Raw genomic sequence first — 19,004 nt, 5'->3', positions numbered from 1 at the left:
TGGAATAGAAATATATATATATTTTTTGTTTGTTTGTTTGTTTGTTTTTAATAAAAGCTGGCCAGGCTCAGTGGCTCATGCCTGTAATCCCAGCACTCTGAGAGGCCGAGGTAGGCGGATCATGCGGTCTGGAGATCGAGACCATCCTGGCTAACACAGTGAAACCCAATCTCTACTAAACATAAATTAGCCAGGCATGGTGGCATACATCTGTAGTCCCAGCTACTCCTTGGGAGGCTGAGGCAGGAGATTCGCTTGAATCTGGGAGGTGGAGTTTGCAGTGAGCCGAGCTCGTGCCACTGCACTCCAGCCTGGGAGACAGATTGAGACTCCACCTCAAAAAAAAAAAAAAAAAAGAAAGAAAAAAAAAACCCTGAAAATTTCTACAATCTATAGGAAGATATAAATTTTCTGATAAAGGGCAAAGGTGTCTAATTACATTCAATCCAAAGAAAACTGTACAAAGACATATTAGAATCACAGATTCAAAAATCAAAGTCAAAAAGAGGATCATGAGAGTAGCTAGAAAATGAAGCATATCACATATAAGGAGTTTTCAGAAGGCTATGAACGGAATTTTTAGAGGTCAAAAGAGAGAGAGAGATGTATACAAAATGCCCAGAAAAAGCAGCCCCCCCAAAGCAGCAACAACAACAACCAACTGCCAATTGAGAGTAATTTATCTGGCAAAGCTGTCTTTCAGAAATGAATAAGAGATAAAGACTTTCCCAAAGAAAAAGTGAGAGAGTTTATCGCCCCCAGAACTGCCTTAAAAATTGTGAAAATGAATTATTTAAGGTAAGAAAATGATGCTATTAGTAACCTAAAACACAAAAGTATAAAACTCACTGGTAAAAAGGACGTACAAAGTAAAATTCAGAATATTCTAACACTATAAAAGTGGCATGTAAATTACTTAAATCTTAGTATGAAACTTAAAAGAAAAAAATACTAAAAATAATAGTAGCTAAAATAATATGTTAAAGGAGACAAAATACAAAAAGATGCAAATTGTGATGCTGAAAGCATAAAATGTTGGGAGAGAGTAAAAGTGCAGATTTCTTTATGCAATGAAAGTTAAATTGGATTTACAATAGAAATGACATGGAATCAACCTAACTGCTCATCAGCTATGGACTGGATAAATAAAATGTGGTGCATATACATCATGGAATATTATGCAGTCATAAAAATGAATGAGTTCATGTCCTTTGCAGCAACACGGATGGAGTATTGAGTACACAAGGACAAAAAGAGAAGATCAATAGATACTGGGCCTCCTTGAGAGTAGGCAGTGTGGGAGGAGAGTGAGGAATGCAAAACTACCTATTCAGTACTATGCTTATTACCTGTGTGAAAAAATATTCTGTACACCAAACCCCTGTGACATGCAATTTACCCATGTAACAAACCTACACATGTACTCCCTGAACCTAAAATTTAAAAAAGTTGGAAAGAAAATTAAAGCTACATTGTTATCAGCTTAAAATATACTGTTATAAGATGCTTTACATGAGTCTTATGGTAACCACAAAGCAAAAAGCTTTGTAGATACATAAAATATAAAAAGTAAAAATCCAAAGCCTAACACTAGAGCAAAATATGTAATTGCAAAGAATGTAAGAGAAGAAGGAAAAACATGTACAAAATAACCAGAAAACAACAAAATCACAATACTAAGTTCTTACTTTTCTACAATTACTTGAAAGTAAGTGGATTAAGTTCTCCAATCCAAAAACCTTGAGTGGCTGAATGGATAAAAAATATATTACTCAATTAAATGCTGCCTATAAGACACTGACTTCACCTTTAAGTATACAAATACACTTAAAGTGGAGGGATAGAAATAGATATTCCAAGCAAATGAAAACCAAATATAGAAAGGGTAGCTATACTATATATAACATAAATGTGCCTATAAATGTAATGCACCACATTATCATAATGAAGAATAAAAGCCATATGATAATCTGAATAGATACAGAAAAGGCATTTGACAAAATTCAACATCATGTCATGCTAAAAACTTTCAATGAATTAGATATACAACTGATGTACCGCCACACAAGAAAGGCTATATATGACAAGTCCATTGTTAACATCATAATCAATGGTAAAAAGTTGAAAGTCTTTCCTGTAAGACCAAGTACAAGACAAGGATACCCACTCTTTCCAATTGCATTCAACATAGCACAGATGTTCCTCAACTTACAATGGGATTACATCATTGTAAGTTGAAAATATCGTATGTTCAAAATGTGTTTAATAGATCTAACCTCTCAAATATCGTAGTTTAGCCTAGTTTACCTTAAATATTCTCAGAACACTTACATACATTAGATTACACTACATTTGGAAAGAAAACATCTAAAATAAAGCCTATTTTATAATAAAGTGTTGACTATCACACGTAATTAACTGAATAGTCCTCAAAATGAAAAATAGAATGGTTGTATAAGTACTTGAAGTGTGGTTTGTGCTGATTGTTCATTGCTTTGACATGACTTTAAATTGAAATTTTGTAAGTTAAGCATCACAAGTCAGGGGCTTTCTGTACTGAAAGCCCTTGCCAGAGCAGTTGGTCAAAAAAAAAAAAAAAAAAAAAGCAATAAAAGAAATAAAAGGCATTTAAATTAGAAAGAAAGAAGTTAAACTATCTCCGTTTGTAGACAACATAATCTTATATATACAAAACCCTGAAGACTCCATCAAAAAACATGTCAGAATAAATAAGTAAAGTGGAAGGTGTGAGCCCCCAAAGTCTGAGACAGGTCTCAGTTAATTTAGAAAATTTATTTGCCAAAGTTGAGCACATGCATCCGTGACACAGCCTCAGGACCTGATGACATGTGCCCAAATACAGAAACCAGTAGTGCTTCTATACACTAACAATGAACTAGCCACACAATCAAGAGAATAATTCCATTCACAATAGTTACAAAATCCAAAATACTTAAAAATACATTTAACCAAGGAGGTGAAAAAACTATATATTAAAAACTATAAAATTCTGATTAAAGATATTGAATAATACACAACTAAACAGAAAGATGCTCGTGGTTTGTGGACTGGAAGAATTAAATTGTTAAAATGCCTATAGTATCCCCAAATAATATACAGATTCAATACAATTACTATCAAAATTCCAGTGAATTTCGTCACAGAAAAAGATAAAAAATTTTAATAATTTTAAAGAGCTATAAAATACCTCAAATAGCCAAAGCAATCTTAAACACATAGGGAAAAGCTCAATGCATCATACTACCTGATTTCACAATCTGCTACAAGGCTATAATAATCAAAACAGTATGGTATTGAACTAACAACAGACATAGTCCAGTTGATCAGAATAGTGAACCCAGAAATAAATCCACACATTTATGGTCAATTGGTTTCCCAAAAAAACACAAATATACAATAGAAAAAGGACAATCTCTTCAATGAATGGTGCTGGGAAAACTGAATATTCACATGTAGAATGAAATTAGACACTCATCTCACACCACATACAAAAATCAACTCAAAATAGATGAAACATTTAAATTTAAGATCTGAAACTGTAAAACTGCTACATAAAAAAGGAGAAAGCTCTATGACATTGGTCTCAACAATTATTTTTTGGATATGATCCCAAAGTACAGGCCAGAAAAGAAAAGCTAGTCAAATGGAATTATACTAACCTAAAAAACTTCTGCACAGCCAAAGAAATGATAAAGAGAATGAAGAAATAACTTGCAGAATGGGAGAATATATTTTCAAATCATATACCTGATAAAAGGCTAATATTAAAAATATATAAGAAAGTCAAACAATTCAGTAGATAAAAAAAAATAAACAGCCTGATTAAAAATGGGCAAAGGGCCTGAAGAGACATTTCTCAAAAGAAGACATACAAATAGCCAATAGGTATATCAAACAATGCATTAACATTACCAATAATCAGGGAAATGTAAATTAAAACCACAATGAGGTATCACCTCATACTTGTTAGGATGACTATCATCAAGAAGATAAGAAATAATTGTTGGTGAGGGTATGGAGAAAGGGAACCCTTGTAAACTGTTGATTGGAATGTAGATTAGTGAGTCATTACAGAAAACTGTGTGCAGAGATGCCTCTAGTAACAAAAAATGTTACTAGCCTATGATCCAGTAATTCTACTACTGAGTATATATCTAAAGAAAATAAAAATCATTATGTCAAAGAAATATCTGTACTACCACATTCATTGCAGCATTATTCACAATAACCAACATAGCGAATCAACTTATGTGTCCATCAACAGATGAACAGGTGAAGAAAATGTACTATATATACACAATGAACTCTTATTGAGCCTTAAAAAGGAAAGAAAATCCTGTCATTTGGGATAACATGGAAGAACCCGGAGGACATTAAGTTAAATTATCCAGGCACAAAAAGACAAATACCACATGACCTCACTTATATATAGATACTAAAAAAGGTGAACTCAGAAACAGAGACTAAAATATTTCCAAAGACCGAGGAATAAGGGTACTGGGTAGATGTCAGCAGACGCAAAATTTGTTAGATACAAGGAATAAGTTCAAGATACTTATTGTGCATCATGGTAAAGTTAATAAAAGTAAATATATACCTAAAAATTGTTTTAAGAAGTATATTCTAAGTGTTCTTATCACAAAAATATAAGCATATATATATATATATAAAATATATATTCCTTTGATTTGAAATGACTTTTATCATTAGTCTCCAATTACCAGCATCCTGATCAGTCTTCAGTACCTATCATAGATGCCATGTATTCATTGAACCTTCTTGATCCCTACAATTTTATAGATTTTTAAATATTCTGCCTTATATTCTGGTTAGTTATATATTTGTTTTATTGCCTGTTTAGACTCTAAACATATTGAGAGCTGTGTCTTTCTTTCCCATAATAGATCCTTAATACACATTCACTGTTTCGAATTGAAGAGGAATTGAAGTACTTTAAAAAGTTACAACTCTATTTCCTTTCTATATATACCCAGTAATGAGATTGTTGGAACATATGGTAGAAATATTTTAATATTTTGAGGAATCTCCCTACTGTTTTCCATAATGTACTAATTTGAAATTTGGATATATGAATTTGGATGTACTAATTTCACTTCTACAAACAGTGTATAAGGGATTCCCTTTACTCTGCATCCTTGCCAACAATTTTTTTGTTTGTTTTTGGCTTTTTGATAATAGCCATTCTATCTGAGATGCAGTGATATCTCATTGTGGGTTTCTTCATTTTTTTTCCTTTGCTGTTCAGAAGATTTTCCATTTGACATGATTCCATGTGTCTATTTTGGTTTTAATTGCCTGTATTTTGAGGTCTTATTTAAAATTCTTGATCAGCCCAATTTCATGAAGCATTTCCTGTTTTTTTTTTTTTTTTTTTTTCCTGGTAGTTTCATAATTTCAGGTTTAACGTTTAAGTCAAAGAAACATCTATCTACACATGCATGTTTACTATGACGGTATTCACAAATAGCCAAGATACGGAATCAATTTAAATGCATATCTAAGAATGAATGAATAAAGATGTGTGTCTGTGTGTGGAATACTATTCAGTCATAAAATAGAATAAAATACTGTCATTTGCAACAACATTTGTGGCAACATGGATGAAGTGATGGCTGATACTCTTCCACTAGTTTTAGAGTAATTTTTATATACTAATAGTCAAGCTGGACTTATCCACACCAGCAATGGAAAGCATCCAATGTAGGTGGAACATGCCCATCTAGAAAGCATTAAGGTGTTTTGCCTGAACATTCTCCAGGCAGCTGAATGAGCCTTAATAGCAGGATGGAGCAGGATGGCTGTGTATATCTGATACAATGCTAATAGTTTATCTTTCCAACTAGGTCTTTTAGTTGGAAAAGAGCTGGACAGGAAAATTCTACAATCCCGTGATTACTTACCATCATCTAATCACATTTTATATAATGGAGAGCTTTCAGAAAATGAGATAATTTTCTGGTAAAAAAAAAAAAAAAAAAAAACACCAGATAGTAAGCCATATCCATTTCTTTTTCTTCCTCATCAACAGACTCCAGTTTTGTTCCAAGTGACAATGGATCAGTTAAATATTTACATTACTGAGTGTCTTTTTATCTAATGTTGGTTAAAGAGATGTAAGTATAAGTAACTGAGGCATTTGGGAGAGCTCATTAATGAGTGGCAAAATAGGATCAAATGCACATTTCACATTGCCCTTTATCAACGTTCCTGCTTGAAAATATAGATGCAGTGCTTGGAAGTAGAATAGCTTCTTGTAAATTTGAGAATGAGACTCACCCATGGATCAATAGAAAGGGTCAGATTCCTGATGGCAATGTGCAGCCCAGTATACTCACATAGGATGGTTGTTCCTTTCTTGCACTATGCCAGGGTTCCCTTCTTCCATTTCTGTCCTTTAAAATTGAAACCTTGAGACTTCATGTAGGCAGGGAAGGAAATCTTCAGGTCCCTTACTCTTTAAACGGTGTTTCATTGTGCTATCTCTGATACAGAAAAGACAGAGAGATCTAAAGGGACAAAAGGAAAGTCACATTCCTTGGATGAAAAAAAAAAAATGTAACAAAGGGGACTGTACATTTGAGGTTCGACTTGTAGTTTGGAATTTTATATTTAATGCTGTAAAATATAAAAATGCAATGGTTCATTAAATCAATTTGATAATGAGCACTAGCCAAGGACATGAAGAGCTGTAGTCTGGCATGTTCAGAAAAAAGCATGCTCCACTGGAAGGGATAAAAGCAAAACACGACATTTTTCTCACTACTACACAGGCAATAAGTGAAAGAAAATATTTAGAATATTACAGAGCACAAAATTAAGTCAAGGAGTATAGCCACATAATATAAATGTTAAACTAAACGTTCACTGAATATACTATACCACTGGGTCGGTATCCTTTGTGCCAGATTTTATAGGACAGAAGTAGTAACAACTAAAATGAGTTGTCTCTGAAAGAATACATTCAACATGGTACTTTAAAGGAAAAGGTCAGTTGTCACCATGATAATTCAGTAGGAAACTTACCCTTACTTTTAATAAATTATCCTTTGTTGTTTAGTAGAAAGTAAAGAAAGCAGTCAATTTTAGTCCTGAATTCTAGGGGGATGAAGTTAACTCTCTGTAAGTCATTTACTAACTAGCTTGAAACTTCTGAAGCATAGGAGAAAGCAACAAAGCAGCTAACAAATAAGCAGGGGCTTAGCTAGGGGCCCAGTGCAGTAGAGCATCTGACCATGCTTGCAACAATGCTCCAGTGCTCAAGAACAGAGTCGAAAAATCACATGCAGGTTATATACATACTTCCATGTATAAAATCAATGAGCTCATGATTACAACAGAAGCACATATGGTTTAAAAGTATGTTTCTTCCAAAGGTTGTGTTATATTCTTTCTCTCTCCCCATAACCTCGGTGTTGGGCCTATACTGAGGGAGTGTAAAGCTCTGGTTAGAGCAGAGTATAGTTAATTAGGAGAAATTTCCTAGAGCAGAATTGTGAGGCAGGGCACAAAGGGAGTGAGGGGTATAGATTAGTGAATCATCTTTTGATCCAAGTACTCAGAAAAGAAGGATAGAAAAGACTCAATAAGTATTAATCCATTTTGCTTTATACAGATAATAGCATTATCTGCCTAAAATGTTGAATCCAGGAGACTAGTTCTAAAGGGTTTATGTTTAATATGTGTGGTAACTTTGATGAAAAGTTCTGAAACTGTTAGTATTTTAGATCTTGACATTTTACCTTTTTTTCCTATCGGAAACAGTTCAACAAGTATGCAAGTTGTATACATAAGTATACGTGAAAGAAATATATATATATAAACATAAAATTTTTTAAAATCTATTTGTCATTGTATGACTTATTTAAAAATAGTGATTTTCTCATTAATCTATTTTACTTTTCACAAATCTGTTTCTTGAAGCTGAATTTTTATAACAAGGTAATAGAAAAATGAGTAAACTGAAAAAAAGGTCTACAAAGAGGAGTTTGTACAAGAATCACAAAAAGAAAATGATGATTTGTATTTGTCTGACACAAACATCTACTGAGACTCCCAATAAGGACATATGTGGCAGAGGCCCTTGTTGGTTGAGATCTTTGAGAAACTAGAATATTACTTTGTAAGTAACATCCTTTGTGGGGAATTCCTTCTTTGTAAAGGAATAATATCAAATTAACATATATTAATTGCTTTATTAAATCCCATTTCAGTCATTTGCTAGCTATATGATCTGGGAAAGTTATTTAACCTTTGTAAACTTCATTTTCCTCATCTAAAACTTGGAAATAGTAACAATAACTCCTCTATCGGGTTGCTGGGAGAATAAGATTATATATTTAAACCATAGCATAGGAGTATACATTTTCAAGTAAGTGTTATCTACTATCTGTTATCATTATTATTACTGTCATATTTTTACCCAAAGTGAAAAAATACAGTCTCAACTCTTAAGCTACTTTGTATCTAGAGAAAAATTACTAATATTATTTACTAGTATTATTGAAGTACTACACTGTGGTGAATTATTGAAGCCATTTCAAGCTCATTGTGAATTGCACATCTAGAGATGTGTAAAGAACCTGAGAATGCATCATTATCTATATTTCCTCATCAATAAAATCCTTCATAGACAGTAGTAATCTAGAAGATAATTCCTTTTTGCATAGAAGGATGGTACTAAGGAATCTAAATATGAATTGATTATTTTAAAGCTTTTCTAATATCACAAGGCCCTAAAGGGCCTTCTTCAGGGTGTGTGTGTTGAAAAGAGTCTTATGAGATGTGAACAACTGAAAAAAGGTCCAATCAACCAATTCCCTATCTCCAACACCCTAATGTAACACAATATTTACAAAACTAGCTTGATTTCATTATTTAAACATATTCTCTGGTTATCTGAATAATGTCAGATGGATAAACTTGTTCAAGTCTATTCTAGATGAAAGTTGATGTGATTTTCTGATCCCTAAGTAATGTACTCTTTTAGTGTCTAGCCCAATATCATCATAGATTAAATCCCAAGTGCCTTAAAAATTTATCTTCACACATTTCTTTGGTGAAACATCCTGTGATTTGACTCACATTTATCACTTCCTTGGTCACTGGATTGAGCAGACTGGTGGATATGGTGATAAAATAGATACCACATTGATATAAATTCTTAATCTCTTTACAACAAGAGTTCATGTTTGCAGATGACATGATTGTATATTTAGAAAACCCCATTGTCTCAGCCCAAAATCTCCTTAAGCTGATGAGCAACTTCAGCAAAGTCTCACGATACAAAATCAATGTACAAAAGTCACTAGCATTCTTATACACCAATAACAGACAAACAGAGAGCCAAATCATGAGTGAACTCCCATTCACAATTGCTTCAAAGAGAATAAAATACCTAGGAATCCAACTTACAAGGGATGTGAAGGACCTCTTCAAGGAGAACTACAAAGCACTGCTCAATGAAGTAAAAGAGGACACAACAAAAGGAAGAACATTCCATGCTCATGGATAGGACGAATCAATATTGTGAAAATGGCCATAGTGCCCAAGGTAATTTATAGATCCAATGACATCCCCATCAAGCTACTAATGACTTTCTTCACAGAATTGGAAAAAACTAAAGTTCATATGGAACCAAAAAGAGCCCACATTGCCAAGACAATCCTGACTTCAAACTATACTACAAGGCTACAGTAACCAAAACAGCATGATACTGGTACTGAAACAGAGGTATAGACCAATAGAACAGAACAGAGCCCTCAGAAATAATGCTACACATCTGCAACCATCTAATCTTTGAAAAACCTGACAAAACAAGAAATGGGGAAAGGATTCCCTATTTAATAAATGGTGCTGGGAAAATTGGCTAGCCATAAGTAGAAAGCTGAAACTAGATCCCTTCCTTACACCTTATACAAAAATTAACCCTAGAAGAAAGCCTAGGTAATGTCATTCAGGACATAGGTATGGGCAAGGACTTCATGTTTAAAACACCAAAAGCAATGGCAACAAAAGCCAAAATTGACAAATGGAATCTAATTAAACTAAAGAGCTTCTGCACGGCAAAAGAAACTACCATCAGAGTGAACAGGCAACCTACAGAATGGGAGAAAATTTTTGTAATCTACTCATCTGACAAAGGGCTAATATCCAGAACCTACAAAGAACTCAAACAAATTTACAAGAAAAAAAAAATCCCATCAAAAAATGGGCAAAGGATTTGAACAGACACTTCTCAAAAGAAGGCATTTATACAGTCAACAGACACATGAAAAAATGCTCATCATTACTAGCCATCAGGGAAATGTAAATCAAAACCAAAATGAGATACCATCTGACACCAGTTAGAATGGTGATCATTAAAAAGTCAGGAAACAACAGGTGTTGGAGAGGATGTGGAGAAATAGGAACACTTTTTTTGTTGGTGGGACTGTAAACTAGTTCAACCATTGTGGAAGACAGTGTGGTGATTCCTCAAGGATCTAGAACTAGAAGTACCACTTGACCCAGCTATCACATTATTAGGTATATGCCCAAAGGATTATAAATCATGCTGCTATAAAAATATATGCACATGTATGTTTATCGCGACACTATTCACAATAGCAAAGACTTGGATCCAAAACAAATGTCCATCATTGACAGACTGGATTAAGAAAATGTGGCACAGGGGCGCACCCAAGATAACTGAATAGGAACAGCTCCAGCCTCCAGCTCCCAGCGTGAGTGACACAGAAGATGGATGATTTCTGCATTTTCAACCGAGGTACTGGGTTCATCTCACTGGGGCGTGTCAGACAGTTGGCACTGGTCCGCGGGTGCAGCGTAACCAGCGAGAGCTGAAGCAGAGCGAGGCATCGCCTCACCTGGGAAGTGCAAGGGGGAAGGGAATTCCTTTTCCTAGCCAAAGGAAATTGAGACACACAACACCTGGAAAATCGGTTAACTCCTACCCTAATACTGTGCTTTACCAAGGGTCTTAGCAAATGGCACACCAGGAGATTATATCCAACACCTGGCCCAGAGGGTCCCACGCCCATGGAGCCTCCCTCATTACTAGCACAGCAGTCTGAGATCTAACTGCAAGGTGGCAGCAAGGCTGGGGGAGGGGCGCCCACCATTGCTGAAGCTTAAGTAGGTAAACAAAGCTGCCAGGAAGCTTGAATTGAGTTGAGCCCACCACAGCTCAAGGAGGCTGGCCTGCCTCTATAGACTCCTCCTCTGGGGACAGGGCATAGCTAAACAAAAAGCAGCAGAAACCTTGGCAGAGGTAAATGCCCTGTCTGACAGCTTTGAAGAGAGCAGTGGATCTCCTGGCACGGAGGTTGAGATCTGAGAACAGACACACTGCCTCCTCAAGTGGGTCCCTGACCCCTGAGTAGCCTAACTGGGAGACATCCCCCACTAGGTGCAGACTGACACCTCCCACCTCACACGGCGGGATACACCCCGAGATGAAACTTCCAGGGTAAGAATCAGACAGCAATACTCGCTGTTCAGCAATATTCTATTTTCTGTAGCTTCTGCTGCTGATACCCAGGCAAACAGGGTCTGGAGTGGACCTCAAGCAAACTCCAACAGACATACAGCTGAGGGTCCTGACTGTTAGAAGGAAAACTAACAAACAGAAAGGACACCCACACCAAAACCCCATCAGTACGTCACCATCATCAAAGACCAAAGGCAGATAAAACCACAAAGATGGGGAAAAAGCAGCGGAGAAAAGCTGGAAATTCAAAAACTCAAAGCGCATCTCCCCCGCCAAAGGAACGCAGCTCATCACCAGCAATGGAACAAAGCTGCACGGAGAATGACCTTGATGAGTTGAGAGAAGAAAGCTTCAGTCAATCATACTTCTCAGAGCTAAAAGAGGATCTACATAACCAGTGTAAAGAAACTAAAAACCTTGAAAAAAGAATGGATGAATGGATAAGTAGAATAATCAATGCAGAGAAGATCTTAAAAGAACTGATAGAGATGAAAACCATAACACGAGAACTATGTGACAAATGCACAAGCTTCAGTAACCGACTCTATCAACTGGAAGAAAGAGTATCAGCGATTGAAGATCAAATGAATGAAATGAAGCGAGAAGAGAAGTCTAGAGAAAAAAGACTAAAAAGAAATGAACAAAGCCTCCAAGAAATATGGGATTATGTGAAAAGACCAAATCTACATCTGATTGGTGTGCCTGAAAGTGATGGGGAAAATAGAACCAAGTTGGAAAACACTCTGCAGGATATCATCCAGTAGAACTTCCCCAACTGAGTAAGGCAGGCCAACATTCAAATTCAGGAAATACAGAGAACACCACAAAGATATTCCTCGAGAAGAGCAACTCCAAGACACATAATTGTCAGATTCACCAAAGTTGAAATGAAGGAAAAAACGTTAAGGGCAGCCAGAGGGAAAGGTCGGGTTACCCACAAAGGGAAGCCTATCAGACTAACAGCAGATCTCTCGGCAGAAACTCTCCAAGCCAGAAGAGAGTGGGGGCCAATATTCAACATTCTTAAAGAAGTTTCAACCCAGAATTTCATATCCAGCCAAACTAATTTCCATAAGTGAAGGAGAAATAAAATCCTTTACAGATAAGCAATGCTTAGAGATTTTGTCACCACCAGGCCTGCCCTACAAGAGATCCTGAAGGAAGCACTAAACATGGAAAGGAACAGCTGGTACCAGCCATTGCAAAAACATGTCAAAATGTAAAGTCCATCAGTGCTAGGAAGAAACTGCATCAACTCGTGAGCAAGATAACCAGCTAATATCATAATGACAGGATCAAGTTCCCACATAACAATATTAACCTTAAATGTAAATGGACTAAATGTTCCAATTAAAAGACACAGACTAGCAAATTGGATAAAAAGTCAAGACCCATCAGTTTGCTGTATTCAAGAGACCCATCTCACATGCAGAGACACACATTTATTTATCCCCTGTGGCTACAAAATTCCTAGATGTCATCTTCTTTCAACAGAAGTCTGTTTCATCTGCACTGAACAACTGTTGTTTAGTGTAGCCACCTTCTTTTATTATCTTACCTATAACTTCTTGATAACTTTCTGCAGCTTCTGTATCAGCATTTGTTGCTTCACCTTGTAATTTTATGTTATGAAAGTGGCTTCTTCCCTAAGCCTCATGAATCAGCCTTTGCTATCTTCAGAGTTTTCTTCTGTAGCCTCCTCACCTTACTCAGCCTTCATAAAATTGAAGAGTTAGGCCTTTTCTCTGGTTCAGGTGTTGGCTTAAGTGAATGTTTTGATTGGTTTGATCTTGTATTCAGACCACTAAATTTTTTTCCATGTTACCAATCGGACTGTTTCCCCTTCTTATTTTTTGTGTGTTCAGTGAAATAGCACTGTACTTTTAATTTCCTTCAAGAACTCTTTGTTTGAATTTACAACCTGGTTAACTTTGGCACAAGTCCTAGCTTTTGGCCTGTTTCAACTTTTGACATGCCTTCTTCACTAAGCTTAATGATTTCTAGTTTTTGATTTAAAATGAAACATAGGCAAGCTTTCACTTGAACACTTTGAGACCATTTGTAGGGTTATTAATTGGCCTGATTTCAATATTGTTTTGTCTCAGAGAATAAGGAGGCCTAAGGAGCGTAAGGGAGATGGATAATGGCCAATTGGTGAAGCAGTCAGAACACACACACTTATCAGTTAAGTTCACCATCTGATATGGGCATGGTTTGTGGTATCTCAAAACAATTAAAGTGGTAACATCAAAGATGACTGATCGCAGATCACTGTAACAGATAAAGTAACAATGAAAAAATTGAAATATTGTGATAATTACCAATATGTGGCACAAAGTGAGCACATGTTGGAAAAATGACTCTGATAGACTAGTTTGATGCAGGGTTGCCTCAAACATTCAATTTGAAAAATTTGCAGTATCTGGGAGGTGCAATAATGTAAAGTACACTAAAATGAGGTATGCCTGTATATATCTTACTCTGCTTATTGGGTCACCTTGTTGAAGAATATATTTGTCTCAACTCTGAAACAATGTTCTTTCATTTTTGTATTAATACAGTGAATGTATTTCGTAAATGGTTCTAAAAGAGTTTTCTTTTTTTCCCACTGTTAATACTTTCTTAATGAACTTGAACAAAATGTATCAGGAAAATAAAAAAAGTCCCTGGTTAGCATCTGCAGATTTGAGTTCTAATTAGTCTACTTTTCAGAGGATCCATTTCCTTGACTGTAGAATAGTGATAAGCAATCTGCTCACTTCATCGGGCTTCTGACACATTTCATAATTAATTAGCTAGTGATAAAGCCAGTTTTCATTTTTATACTGATTCTGCCATTCTCTCATCTTATGCTTGCTATTATCTGGTTTTTAGGCCTTTCTGTGACTTATCTATCTCACATTCAACCATCTAGGCCAAATTAAAAGTTCTGCAAGATGCATCTACATTTCTTCTCATGACTGTGTATATGATTCAATGCTATTCCTTCCTGAGTTGTATCAGGAAGGTTCAATATGATATCACATCTGGTCACCTACAGACTATGACTCTACCGACTCTAGGATTGTTTTATATCAATCAAAATAAGTCCCATGAATTAAAAAGTTTTGGCAAAACACTGAATTTAACACTGGTATGATTCCTTGCCAAGTCATTGGTAAGACTCCTTGCCAAGTATTCTCAGATTCATTTGAGTATTCTCTGCAAGAATGCGGGGAAGGGATTTGGAACTTCATGAAGTAGCAAGAAAGAAAAGTCATTCACCATGGTTGTAAAGTCTTTGAAAAAAGGAAATGTTTTAACTTTTCCCATTGTTCACCAGTGACAGGATGACAGAAGGTTTTAAATATATCAAATATTTTTATTTTGCCTGAAAATCTGGTATCTTCATATGACATTTTTCTTAGGTAATTTATAGCCAATTTTTTAAAGGAGTTTGTTGTTTATTTGTAGGAGCAAGCAAGTTATGATGTGTCACGCTATGAAAACATTTTCTACCTGTTCTGGGTTCTGGAGCAGCTTCTTCAAAAGGAAACCAAAGAAGGCAACATTTCAAGTATAGGTCATGATGATCAAGAAATCAAGAAATTTCTTCAGAAGCATGATGAAACTATTTTCCAACTTTCTGATGCATTTCCTTTGTTTACTATTTATTTATGGAGAGTGGGCATTCTTTTAAACTCAGCACAGATAGAATCTCTTAAAAATAACTCCATTCCTTAGCAATTTACCACATGTTTGAAGCATAATAAAGTGGAATATATGAAAATCTCATACGGAAAAGATTTTCAATAGTATTTTAATTAGGATTTTAGAATTGATCTCTAAACATAATTATCAATTCAACTTAATGGTTAAATTGTATGAAATTTTATGAATCATATTTCTATACTAAAATCAGCCAGTTTCAGTTGGCAATGCCATCATTATTCCCATGTAACTATATCTTATTTCACTCAATATAGTTTAGCTCTATTATTTTGTAAAATGGACCATTAATTGTCTATCTCTTAAAAGATATTGAAGTTGTGAAAGATTTCCATGCAATTGATGCTAAATGGTAATCAAAGAGATTTTTAAAGTTTAGTTGCATTATCAACACAAAGTGTTGGAATATAAGTGGTCATAAATGCAATTTTAAAAACTTTTTCTTACATAGTTGAACTTACATCATTGCTTTTATCTTAGATGAGAATCATATAGAAGTAGAATTTTTTTTAACATTTGGAAACTTAATTGTTTTTTATTTCAATTTCAGTAGGCCAATACATTTGTTTGAGCTCTTTTGAAAATACTATTAGTTGTTTAAAATCTTCTTTGGTTTTCAACAAATACTTGTTTCAATTCTATTGATTAAATATGTTATAATATTTAATATATATAATATGTAATAGTTATAATACTATTGTCAAATAGTATACAGTTAAGTCACTAGAGATACCTTATAAATTCTAATATCCATCAATCAAAAAATGCAATTTATAGTTATTTGGTTGGTTGAATTTTTCAGTTAGACAATTTCATTGACATCATTTCATTGACATCATTTCAGTGATTAAAATCATAACCACAAACTTAATGAGCACATGTTACGTATTTTCCTATAGTGCCACTTAGGGAACACAAAATATAAATTTCCTTTATTAATTATATGTGATAGTGTTTCATAATTAGCATTCATAAATGTCATTGGCATTAAAAATAATCTTGCTAATTCCATCCACAATGTATATACAAGTATGTCATCTGGCACAATTATCTTTGGAATTATTTCCAGCATTTTTGAAAAGCTAATGCCTTTTTGATAATCCTGAAACTAAATGTATGTCAGTTAGCTTTTGTTATGTAATAGATAATCATAAAATATCAGTGGCATACAACAATAATATTTCTCAGATATATGCAGGTCACACAAGGATCAGCTGATTTGGACTGGACTTTAATGAAAAACTCTGCTCAGGTTGCACATACCACAGGAATTGGCTTCTTGCTGAAAGTCAGGCTTTCTTCTCTTCCACATGTGCATATTCTGAGAACCAGACTGAGGGGAAAATAGCTTCTCAGTGGAAGCTCCTCTCATGGCAGTGGCAGTTGAGCAAGACAAAAGGCTAGGCTGAGAAATGTCACATTAGTACTTTTCATCCGCATGTGTTGGTCAAAGTACATCAAATGGTCAAGCCCAAAGAAAAGTGACAGGGGAGTAGACTTCACCTTGAGTGGGAGAACTTGCAGTTATATGGCAGTGAGCATCGATGTAGGTAGGTAATTAGGGCCAATAATTTACTTTGCCACAAGTACCAGTTGAATACAAGAAGGATATTCCAAATCTTGAATTAGGAGGGATTTTTCTAATCTCTGATTCCTGTGAACGCCTGTGAAGGCTAATGGAAATCAATCATTTCAGTTGATGGCATTACACAAAAGCCACTTTCCATGACACTTTCATCTTCTTTCATTTTGATTAAATAAGATTGGTAAATACACAAGTATCAGCAATGGCCCTTTCCCATTGCAGCCAGGCAATGTAATGATCAGCTAAGAAACTTTTGGAGCTACAACAAATGTATTAATTTCAGTGGTCTCCAAGGCTTCAAGGTCTGAAAATTAGCCTAGGAAATGTATTTATTATAAAAGAAGATGCAAGATGTTGGGATCATTGTGAATGCACAAAATGGAGAAACATTTTATTTCCATTTGGTATCCATTTTATATAAACATTTAACTTCCACCAAGTATATGATACTTAAACTTTCATTATCCTGTGTTTCAGTCTATATCAGAGTGAATGGTGTAGTAAATTAGTATTAAGGTCCAAATCTACTCATCAAAAAGAAGATAAAATGATAAAAATGAGACATTTGTATCTGTGTTTCAGTAAAGCAGTGAATTAATGAATGATTTAAACTAGTATTACAATGTTTAAGAATATTATAACAGTTTATATTTAGGTAATGTCTAACTTTAGAATTAAGGTTTTAGGGATAAAGAGTACTGGAGTCAGCAGAAATTGGGCAGCATTGAAACTGGATATAAGATAGGATAGAAAATAAAGAGAACCATAGAATGATCATAAAAATGAAGGAAATAAAAAGTGATACTTACTGAAACTCATATACTATTATAAATTATAATAAATATATATGATATATTTTATGAGTAAATATATTGTTTATATAATAAAATATATAAGTAATATTATACATATATGTACGATATGTATAATACCAAATAGTCAGGGATTTACCTAAGCATTTTACATATATTAACGTTTTTGATTCTCCCAGCAACTGTATGAGGAAGGTACGATTATTTCCTGAATCTGTGTTTTAGAGATGAAGAACTCAGACAAAGGAATATTAAACAGTTTGCCCCAGTTCACAACACCAGGAAGTGGCAGTTAGGTTTCATCCTGAGGAAGTCTGTCTTCCAATTCCACACTCCTACTTTACTGCACTGCCTGTTACGCGCAGCTTTCCTGGCACTTCAGGAAACTTTTACAAACACAACTTCTTTGCAATTGTCATCAAAGCTTTATACATGCTTAACTATGAACCTTAAGGCACAACAGTGGAAATTACTAGCTTATGATTAGCTTATTTTGGATTTTTTTAACTGCTGTGAACAAGTTGTCCTATCTACAAGCAAACCAGAGGAACAGCATCTTTGACTTCTTCAGGGTTGTAGCATCTTGCTACTCAAGACTGTAGCCAAGTTACAGATTGTCTTCAAACAATAATGTCCTAAAAGGAACAAAGCTCCCTCCAGAGGTGTTTAGGTAGACTGTGAGGCTGTAGCGTAGCAAAATGGGGAGAGAAAACAAATCTGATTGGTTTGTTCTTGGAAAAATATATACAGTTATCTCACAGGCTTTTTACTTTTTAATGGTATTTGTTATCTTTTAGCCAAGGTCAGCATATTTCAAGAGAGGCAGGGAAAGAAGTCATTTGCATTTCCAAATTTGTTTATACATTTACAGATTTTCTGAAGGCCATATTGTGGGGAAAATATTGACAGCTCTGCTTTATTATAACCTAATTTCCTTTATTCATCAAATATGAAGCACCAATTGTCTACAAACCAATTATTTGCAAAAATAAAACATACTAAGCTTTAACTTTTGTCAGATTTATAAAACCAAGATTTCTCTTAGCAGTCAACATAACGACCCAACTACATCAATGTTTGCTGAAGGAGATAATTAACTTATTAATGTTTATCTATTATTGAAAAAAAGATACAGGATTTTATTATTGTTAAAGGTTAATTTATTCTTCCCAAATTATTTATAGAATTGCACAATACAAAAGTTATCTGGTTAATAAATATACTGGCTTGTAAGAACTTTCTAAATATTACAGAGTATTACAAACACATAAGAAATAAACAGCCTCTTTTTTTGTTTTTTACTTAATATGAAAGTCCTGTGTTTTTATTTAATATAAAAGGAATTTTAAGGATCTATTCCTAATAGGAA

The 19,004-nt window shown here is 34.6% G+C and overlaps 1 protein-coding gene across 1 annotated transcript in view; it reads left to right on the top strand.

The window, feature by feature from the left end:
• The window catches only part of MEI4 (meiotic double-stranded break formation protein 4), a 277,533-nt gene extending 259,939 nt beyond the window's left edge, over positions 1-17,594 (top strand). Inside the window, exon 5 of the mRNA XM_033235595.1 lies at positions 14,984-17,594. Coding sequence (XP_033091486.1) covers positions 14,984-15,253 — 270 coding nt within the window. The 3' untranslated portion in view covers positions 15,254-17,594. The remainder of the gene's footprint in view (positions 1-14,983) is intronic.
• The last annotated feature ends 1,410 nt before the right edge of the window (positions 17,595-19,004 follow it).

The sequence above is a fragment of the Trachypithecus francoisi genome, unplaced genomic scaffold (assembly GCF_009764315.1).
Source record: "Trachypithecus francoisi isolate TF-2019V2 unplaced genomic scaffold, Tfra_2.0 Lachesis_group15, whole genome shotgun sequence".
Lineage (NCBI taxonomy): Eukaryota > Metazoa > Chordata > Mammalia > Primates > Cercopithecidae > Trachypithecus > Trachypithecus francoisi.
The sequence above is the reverse complement of the archived record's forward strand: the minus strand, read 5'-3'. Positions and strand labels throughout refer to the sequence as shown.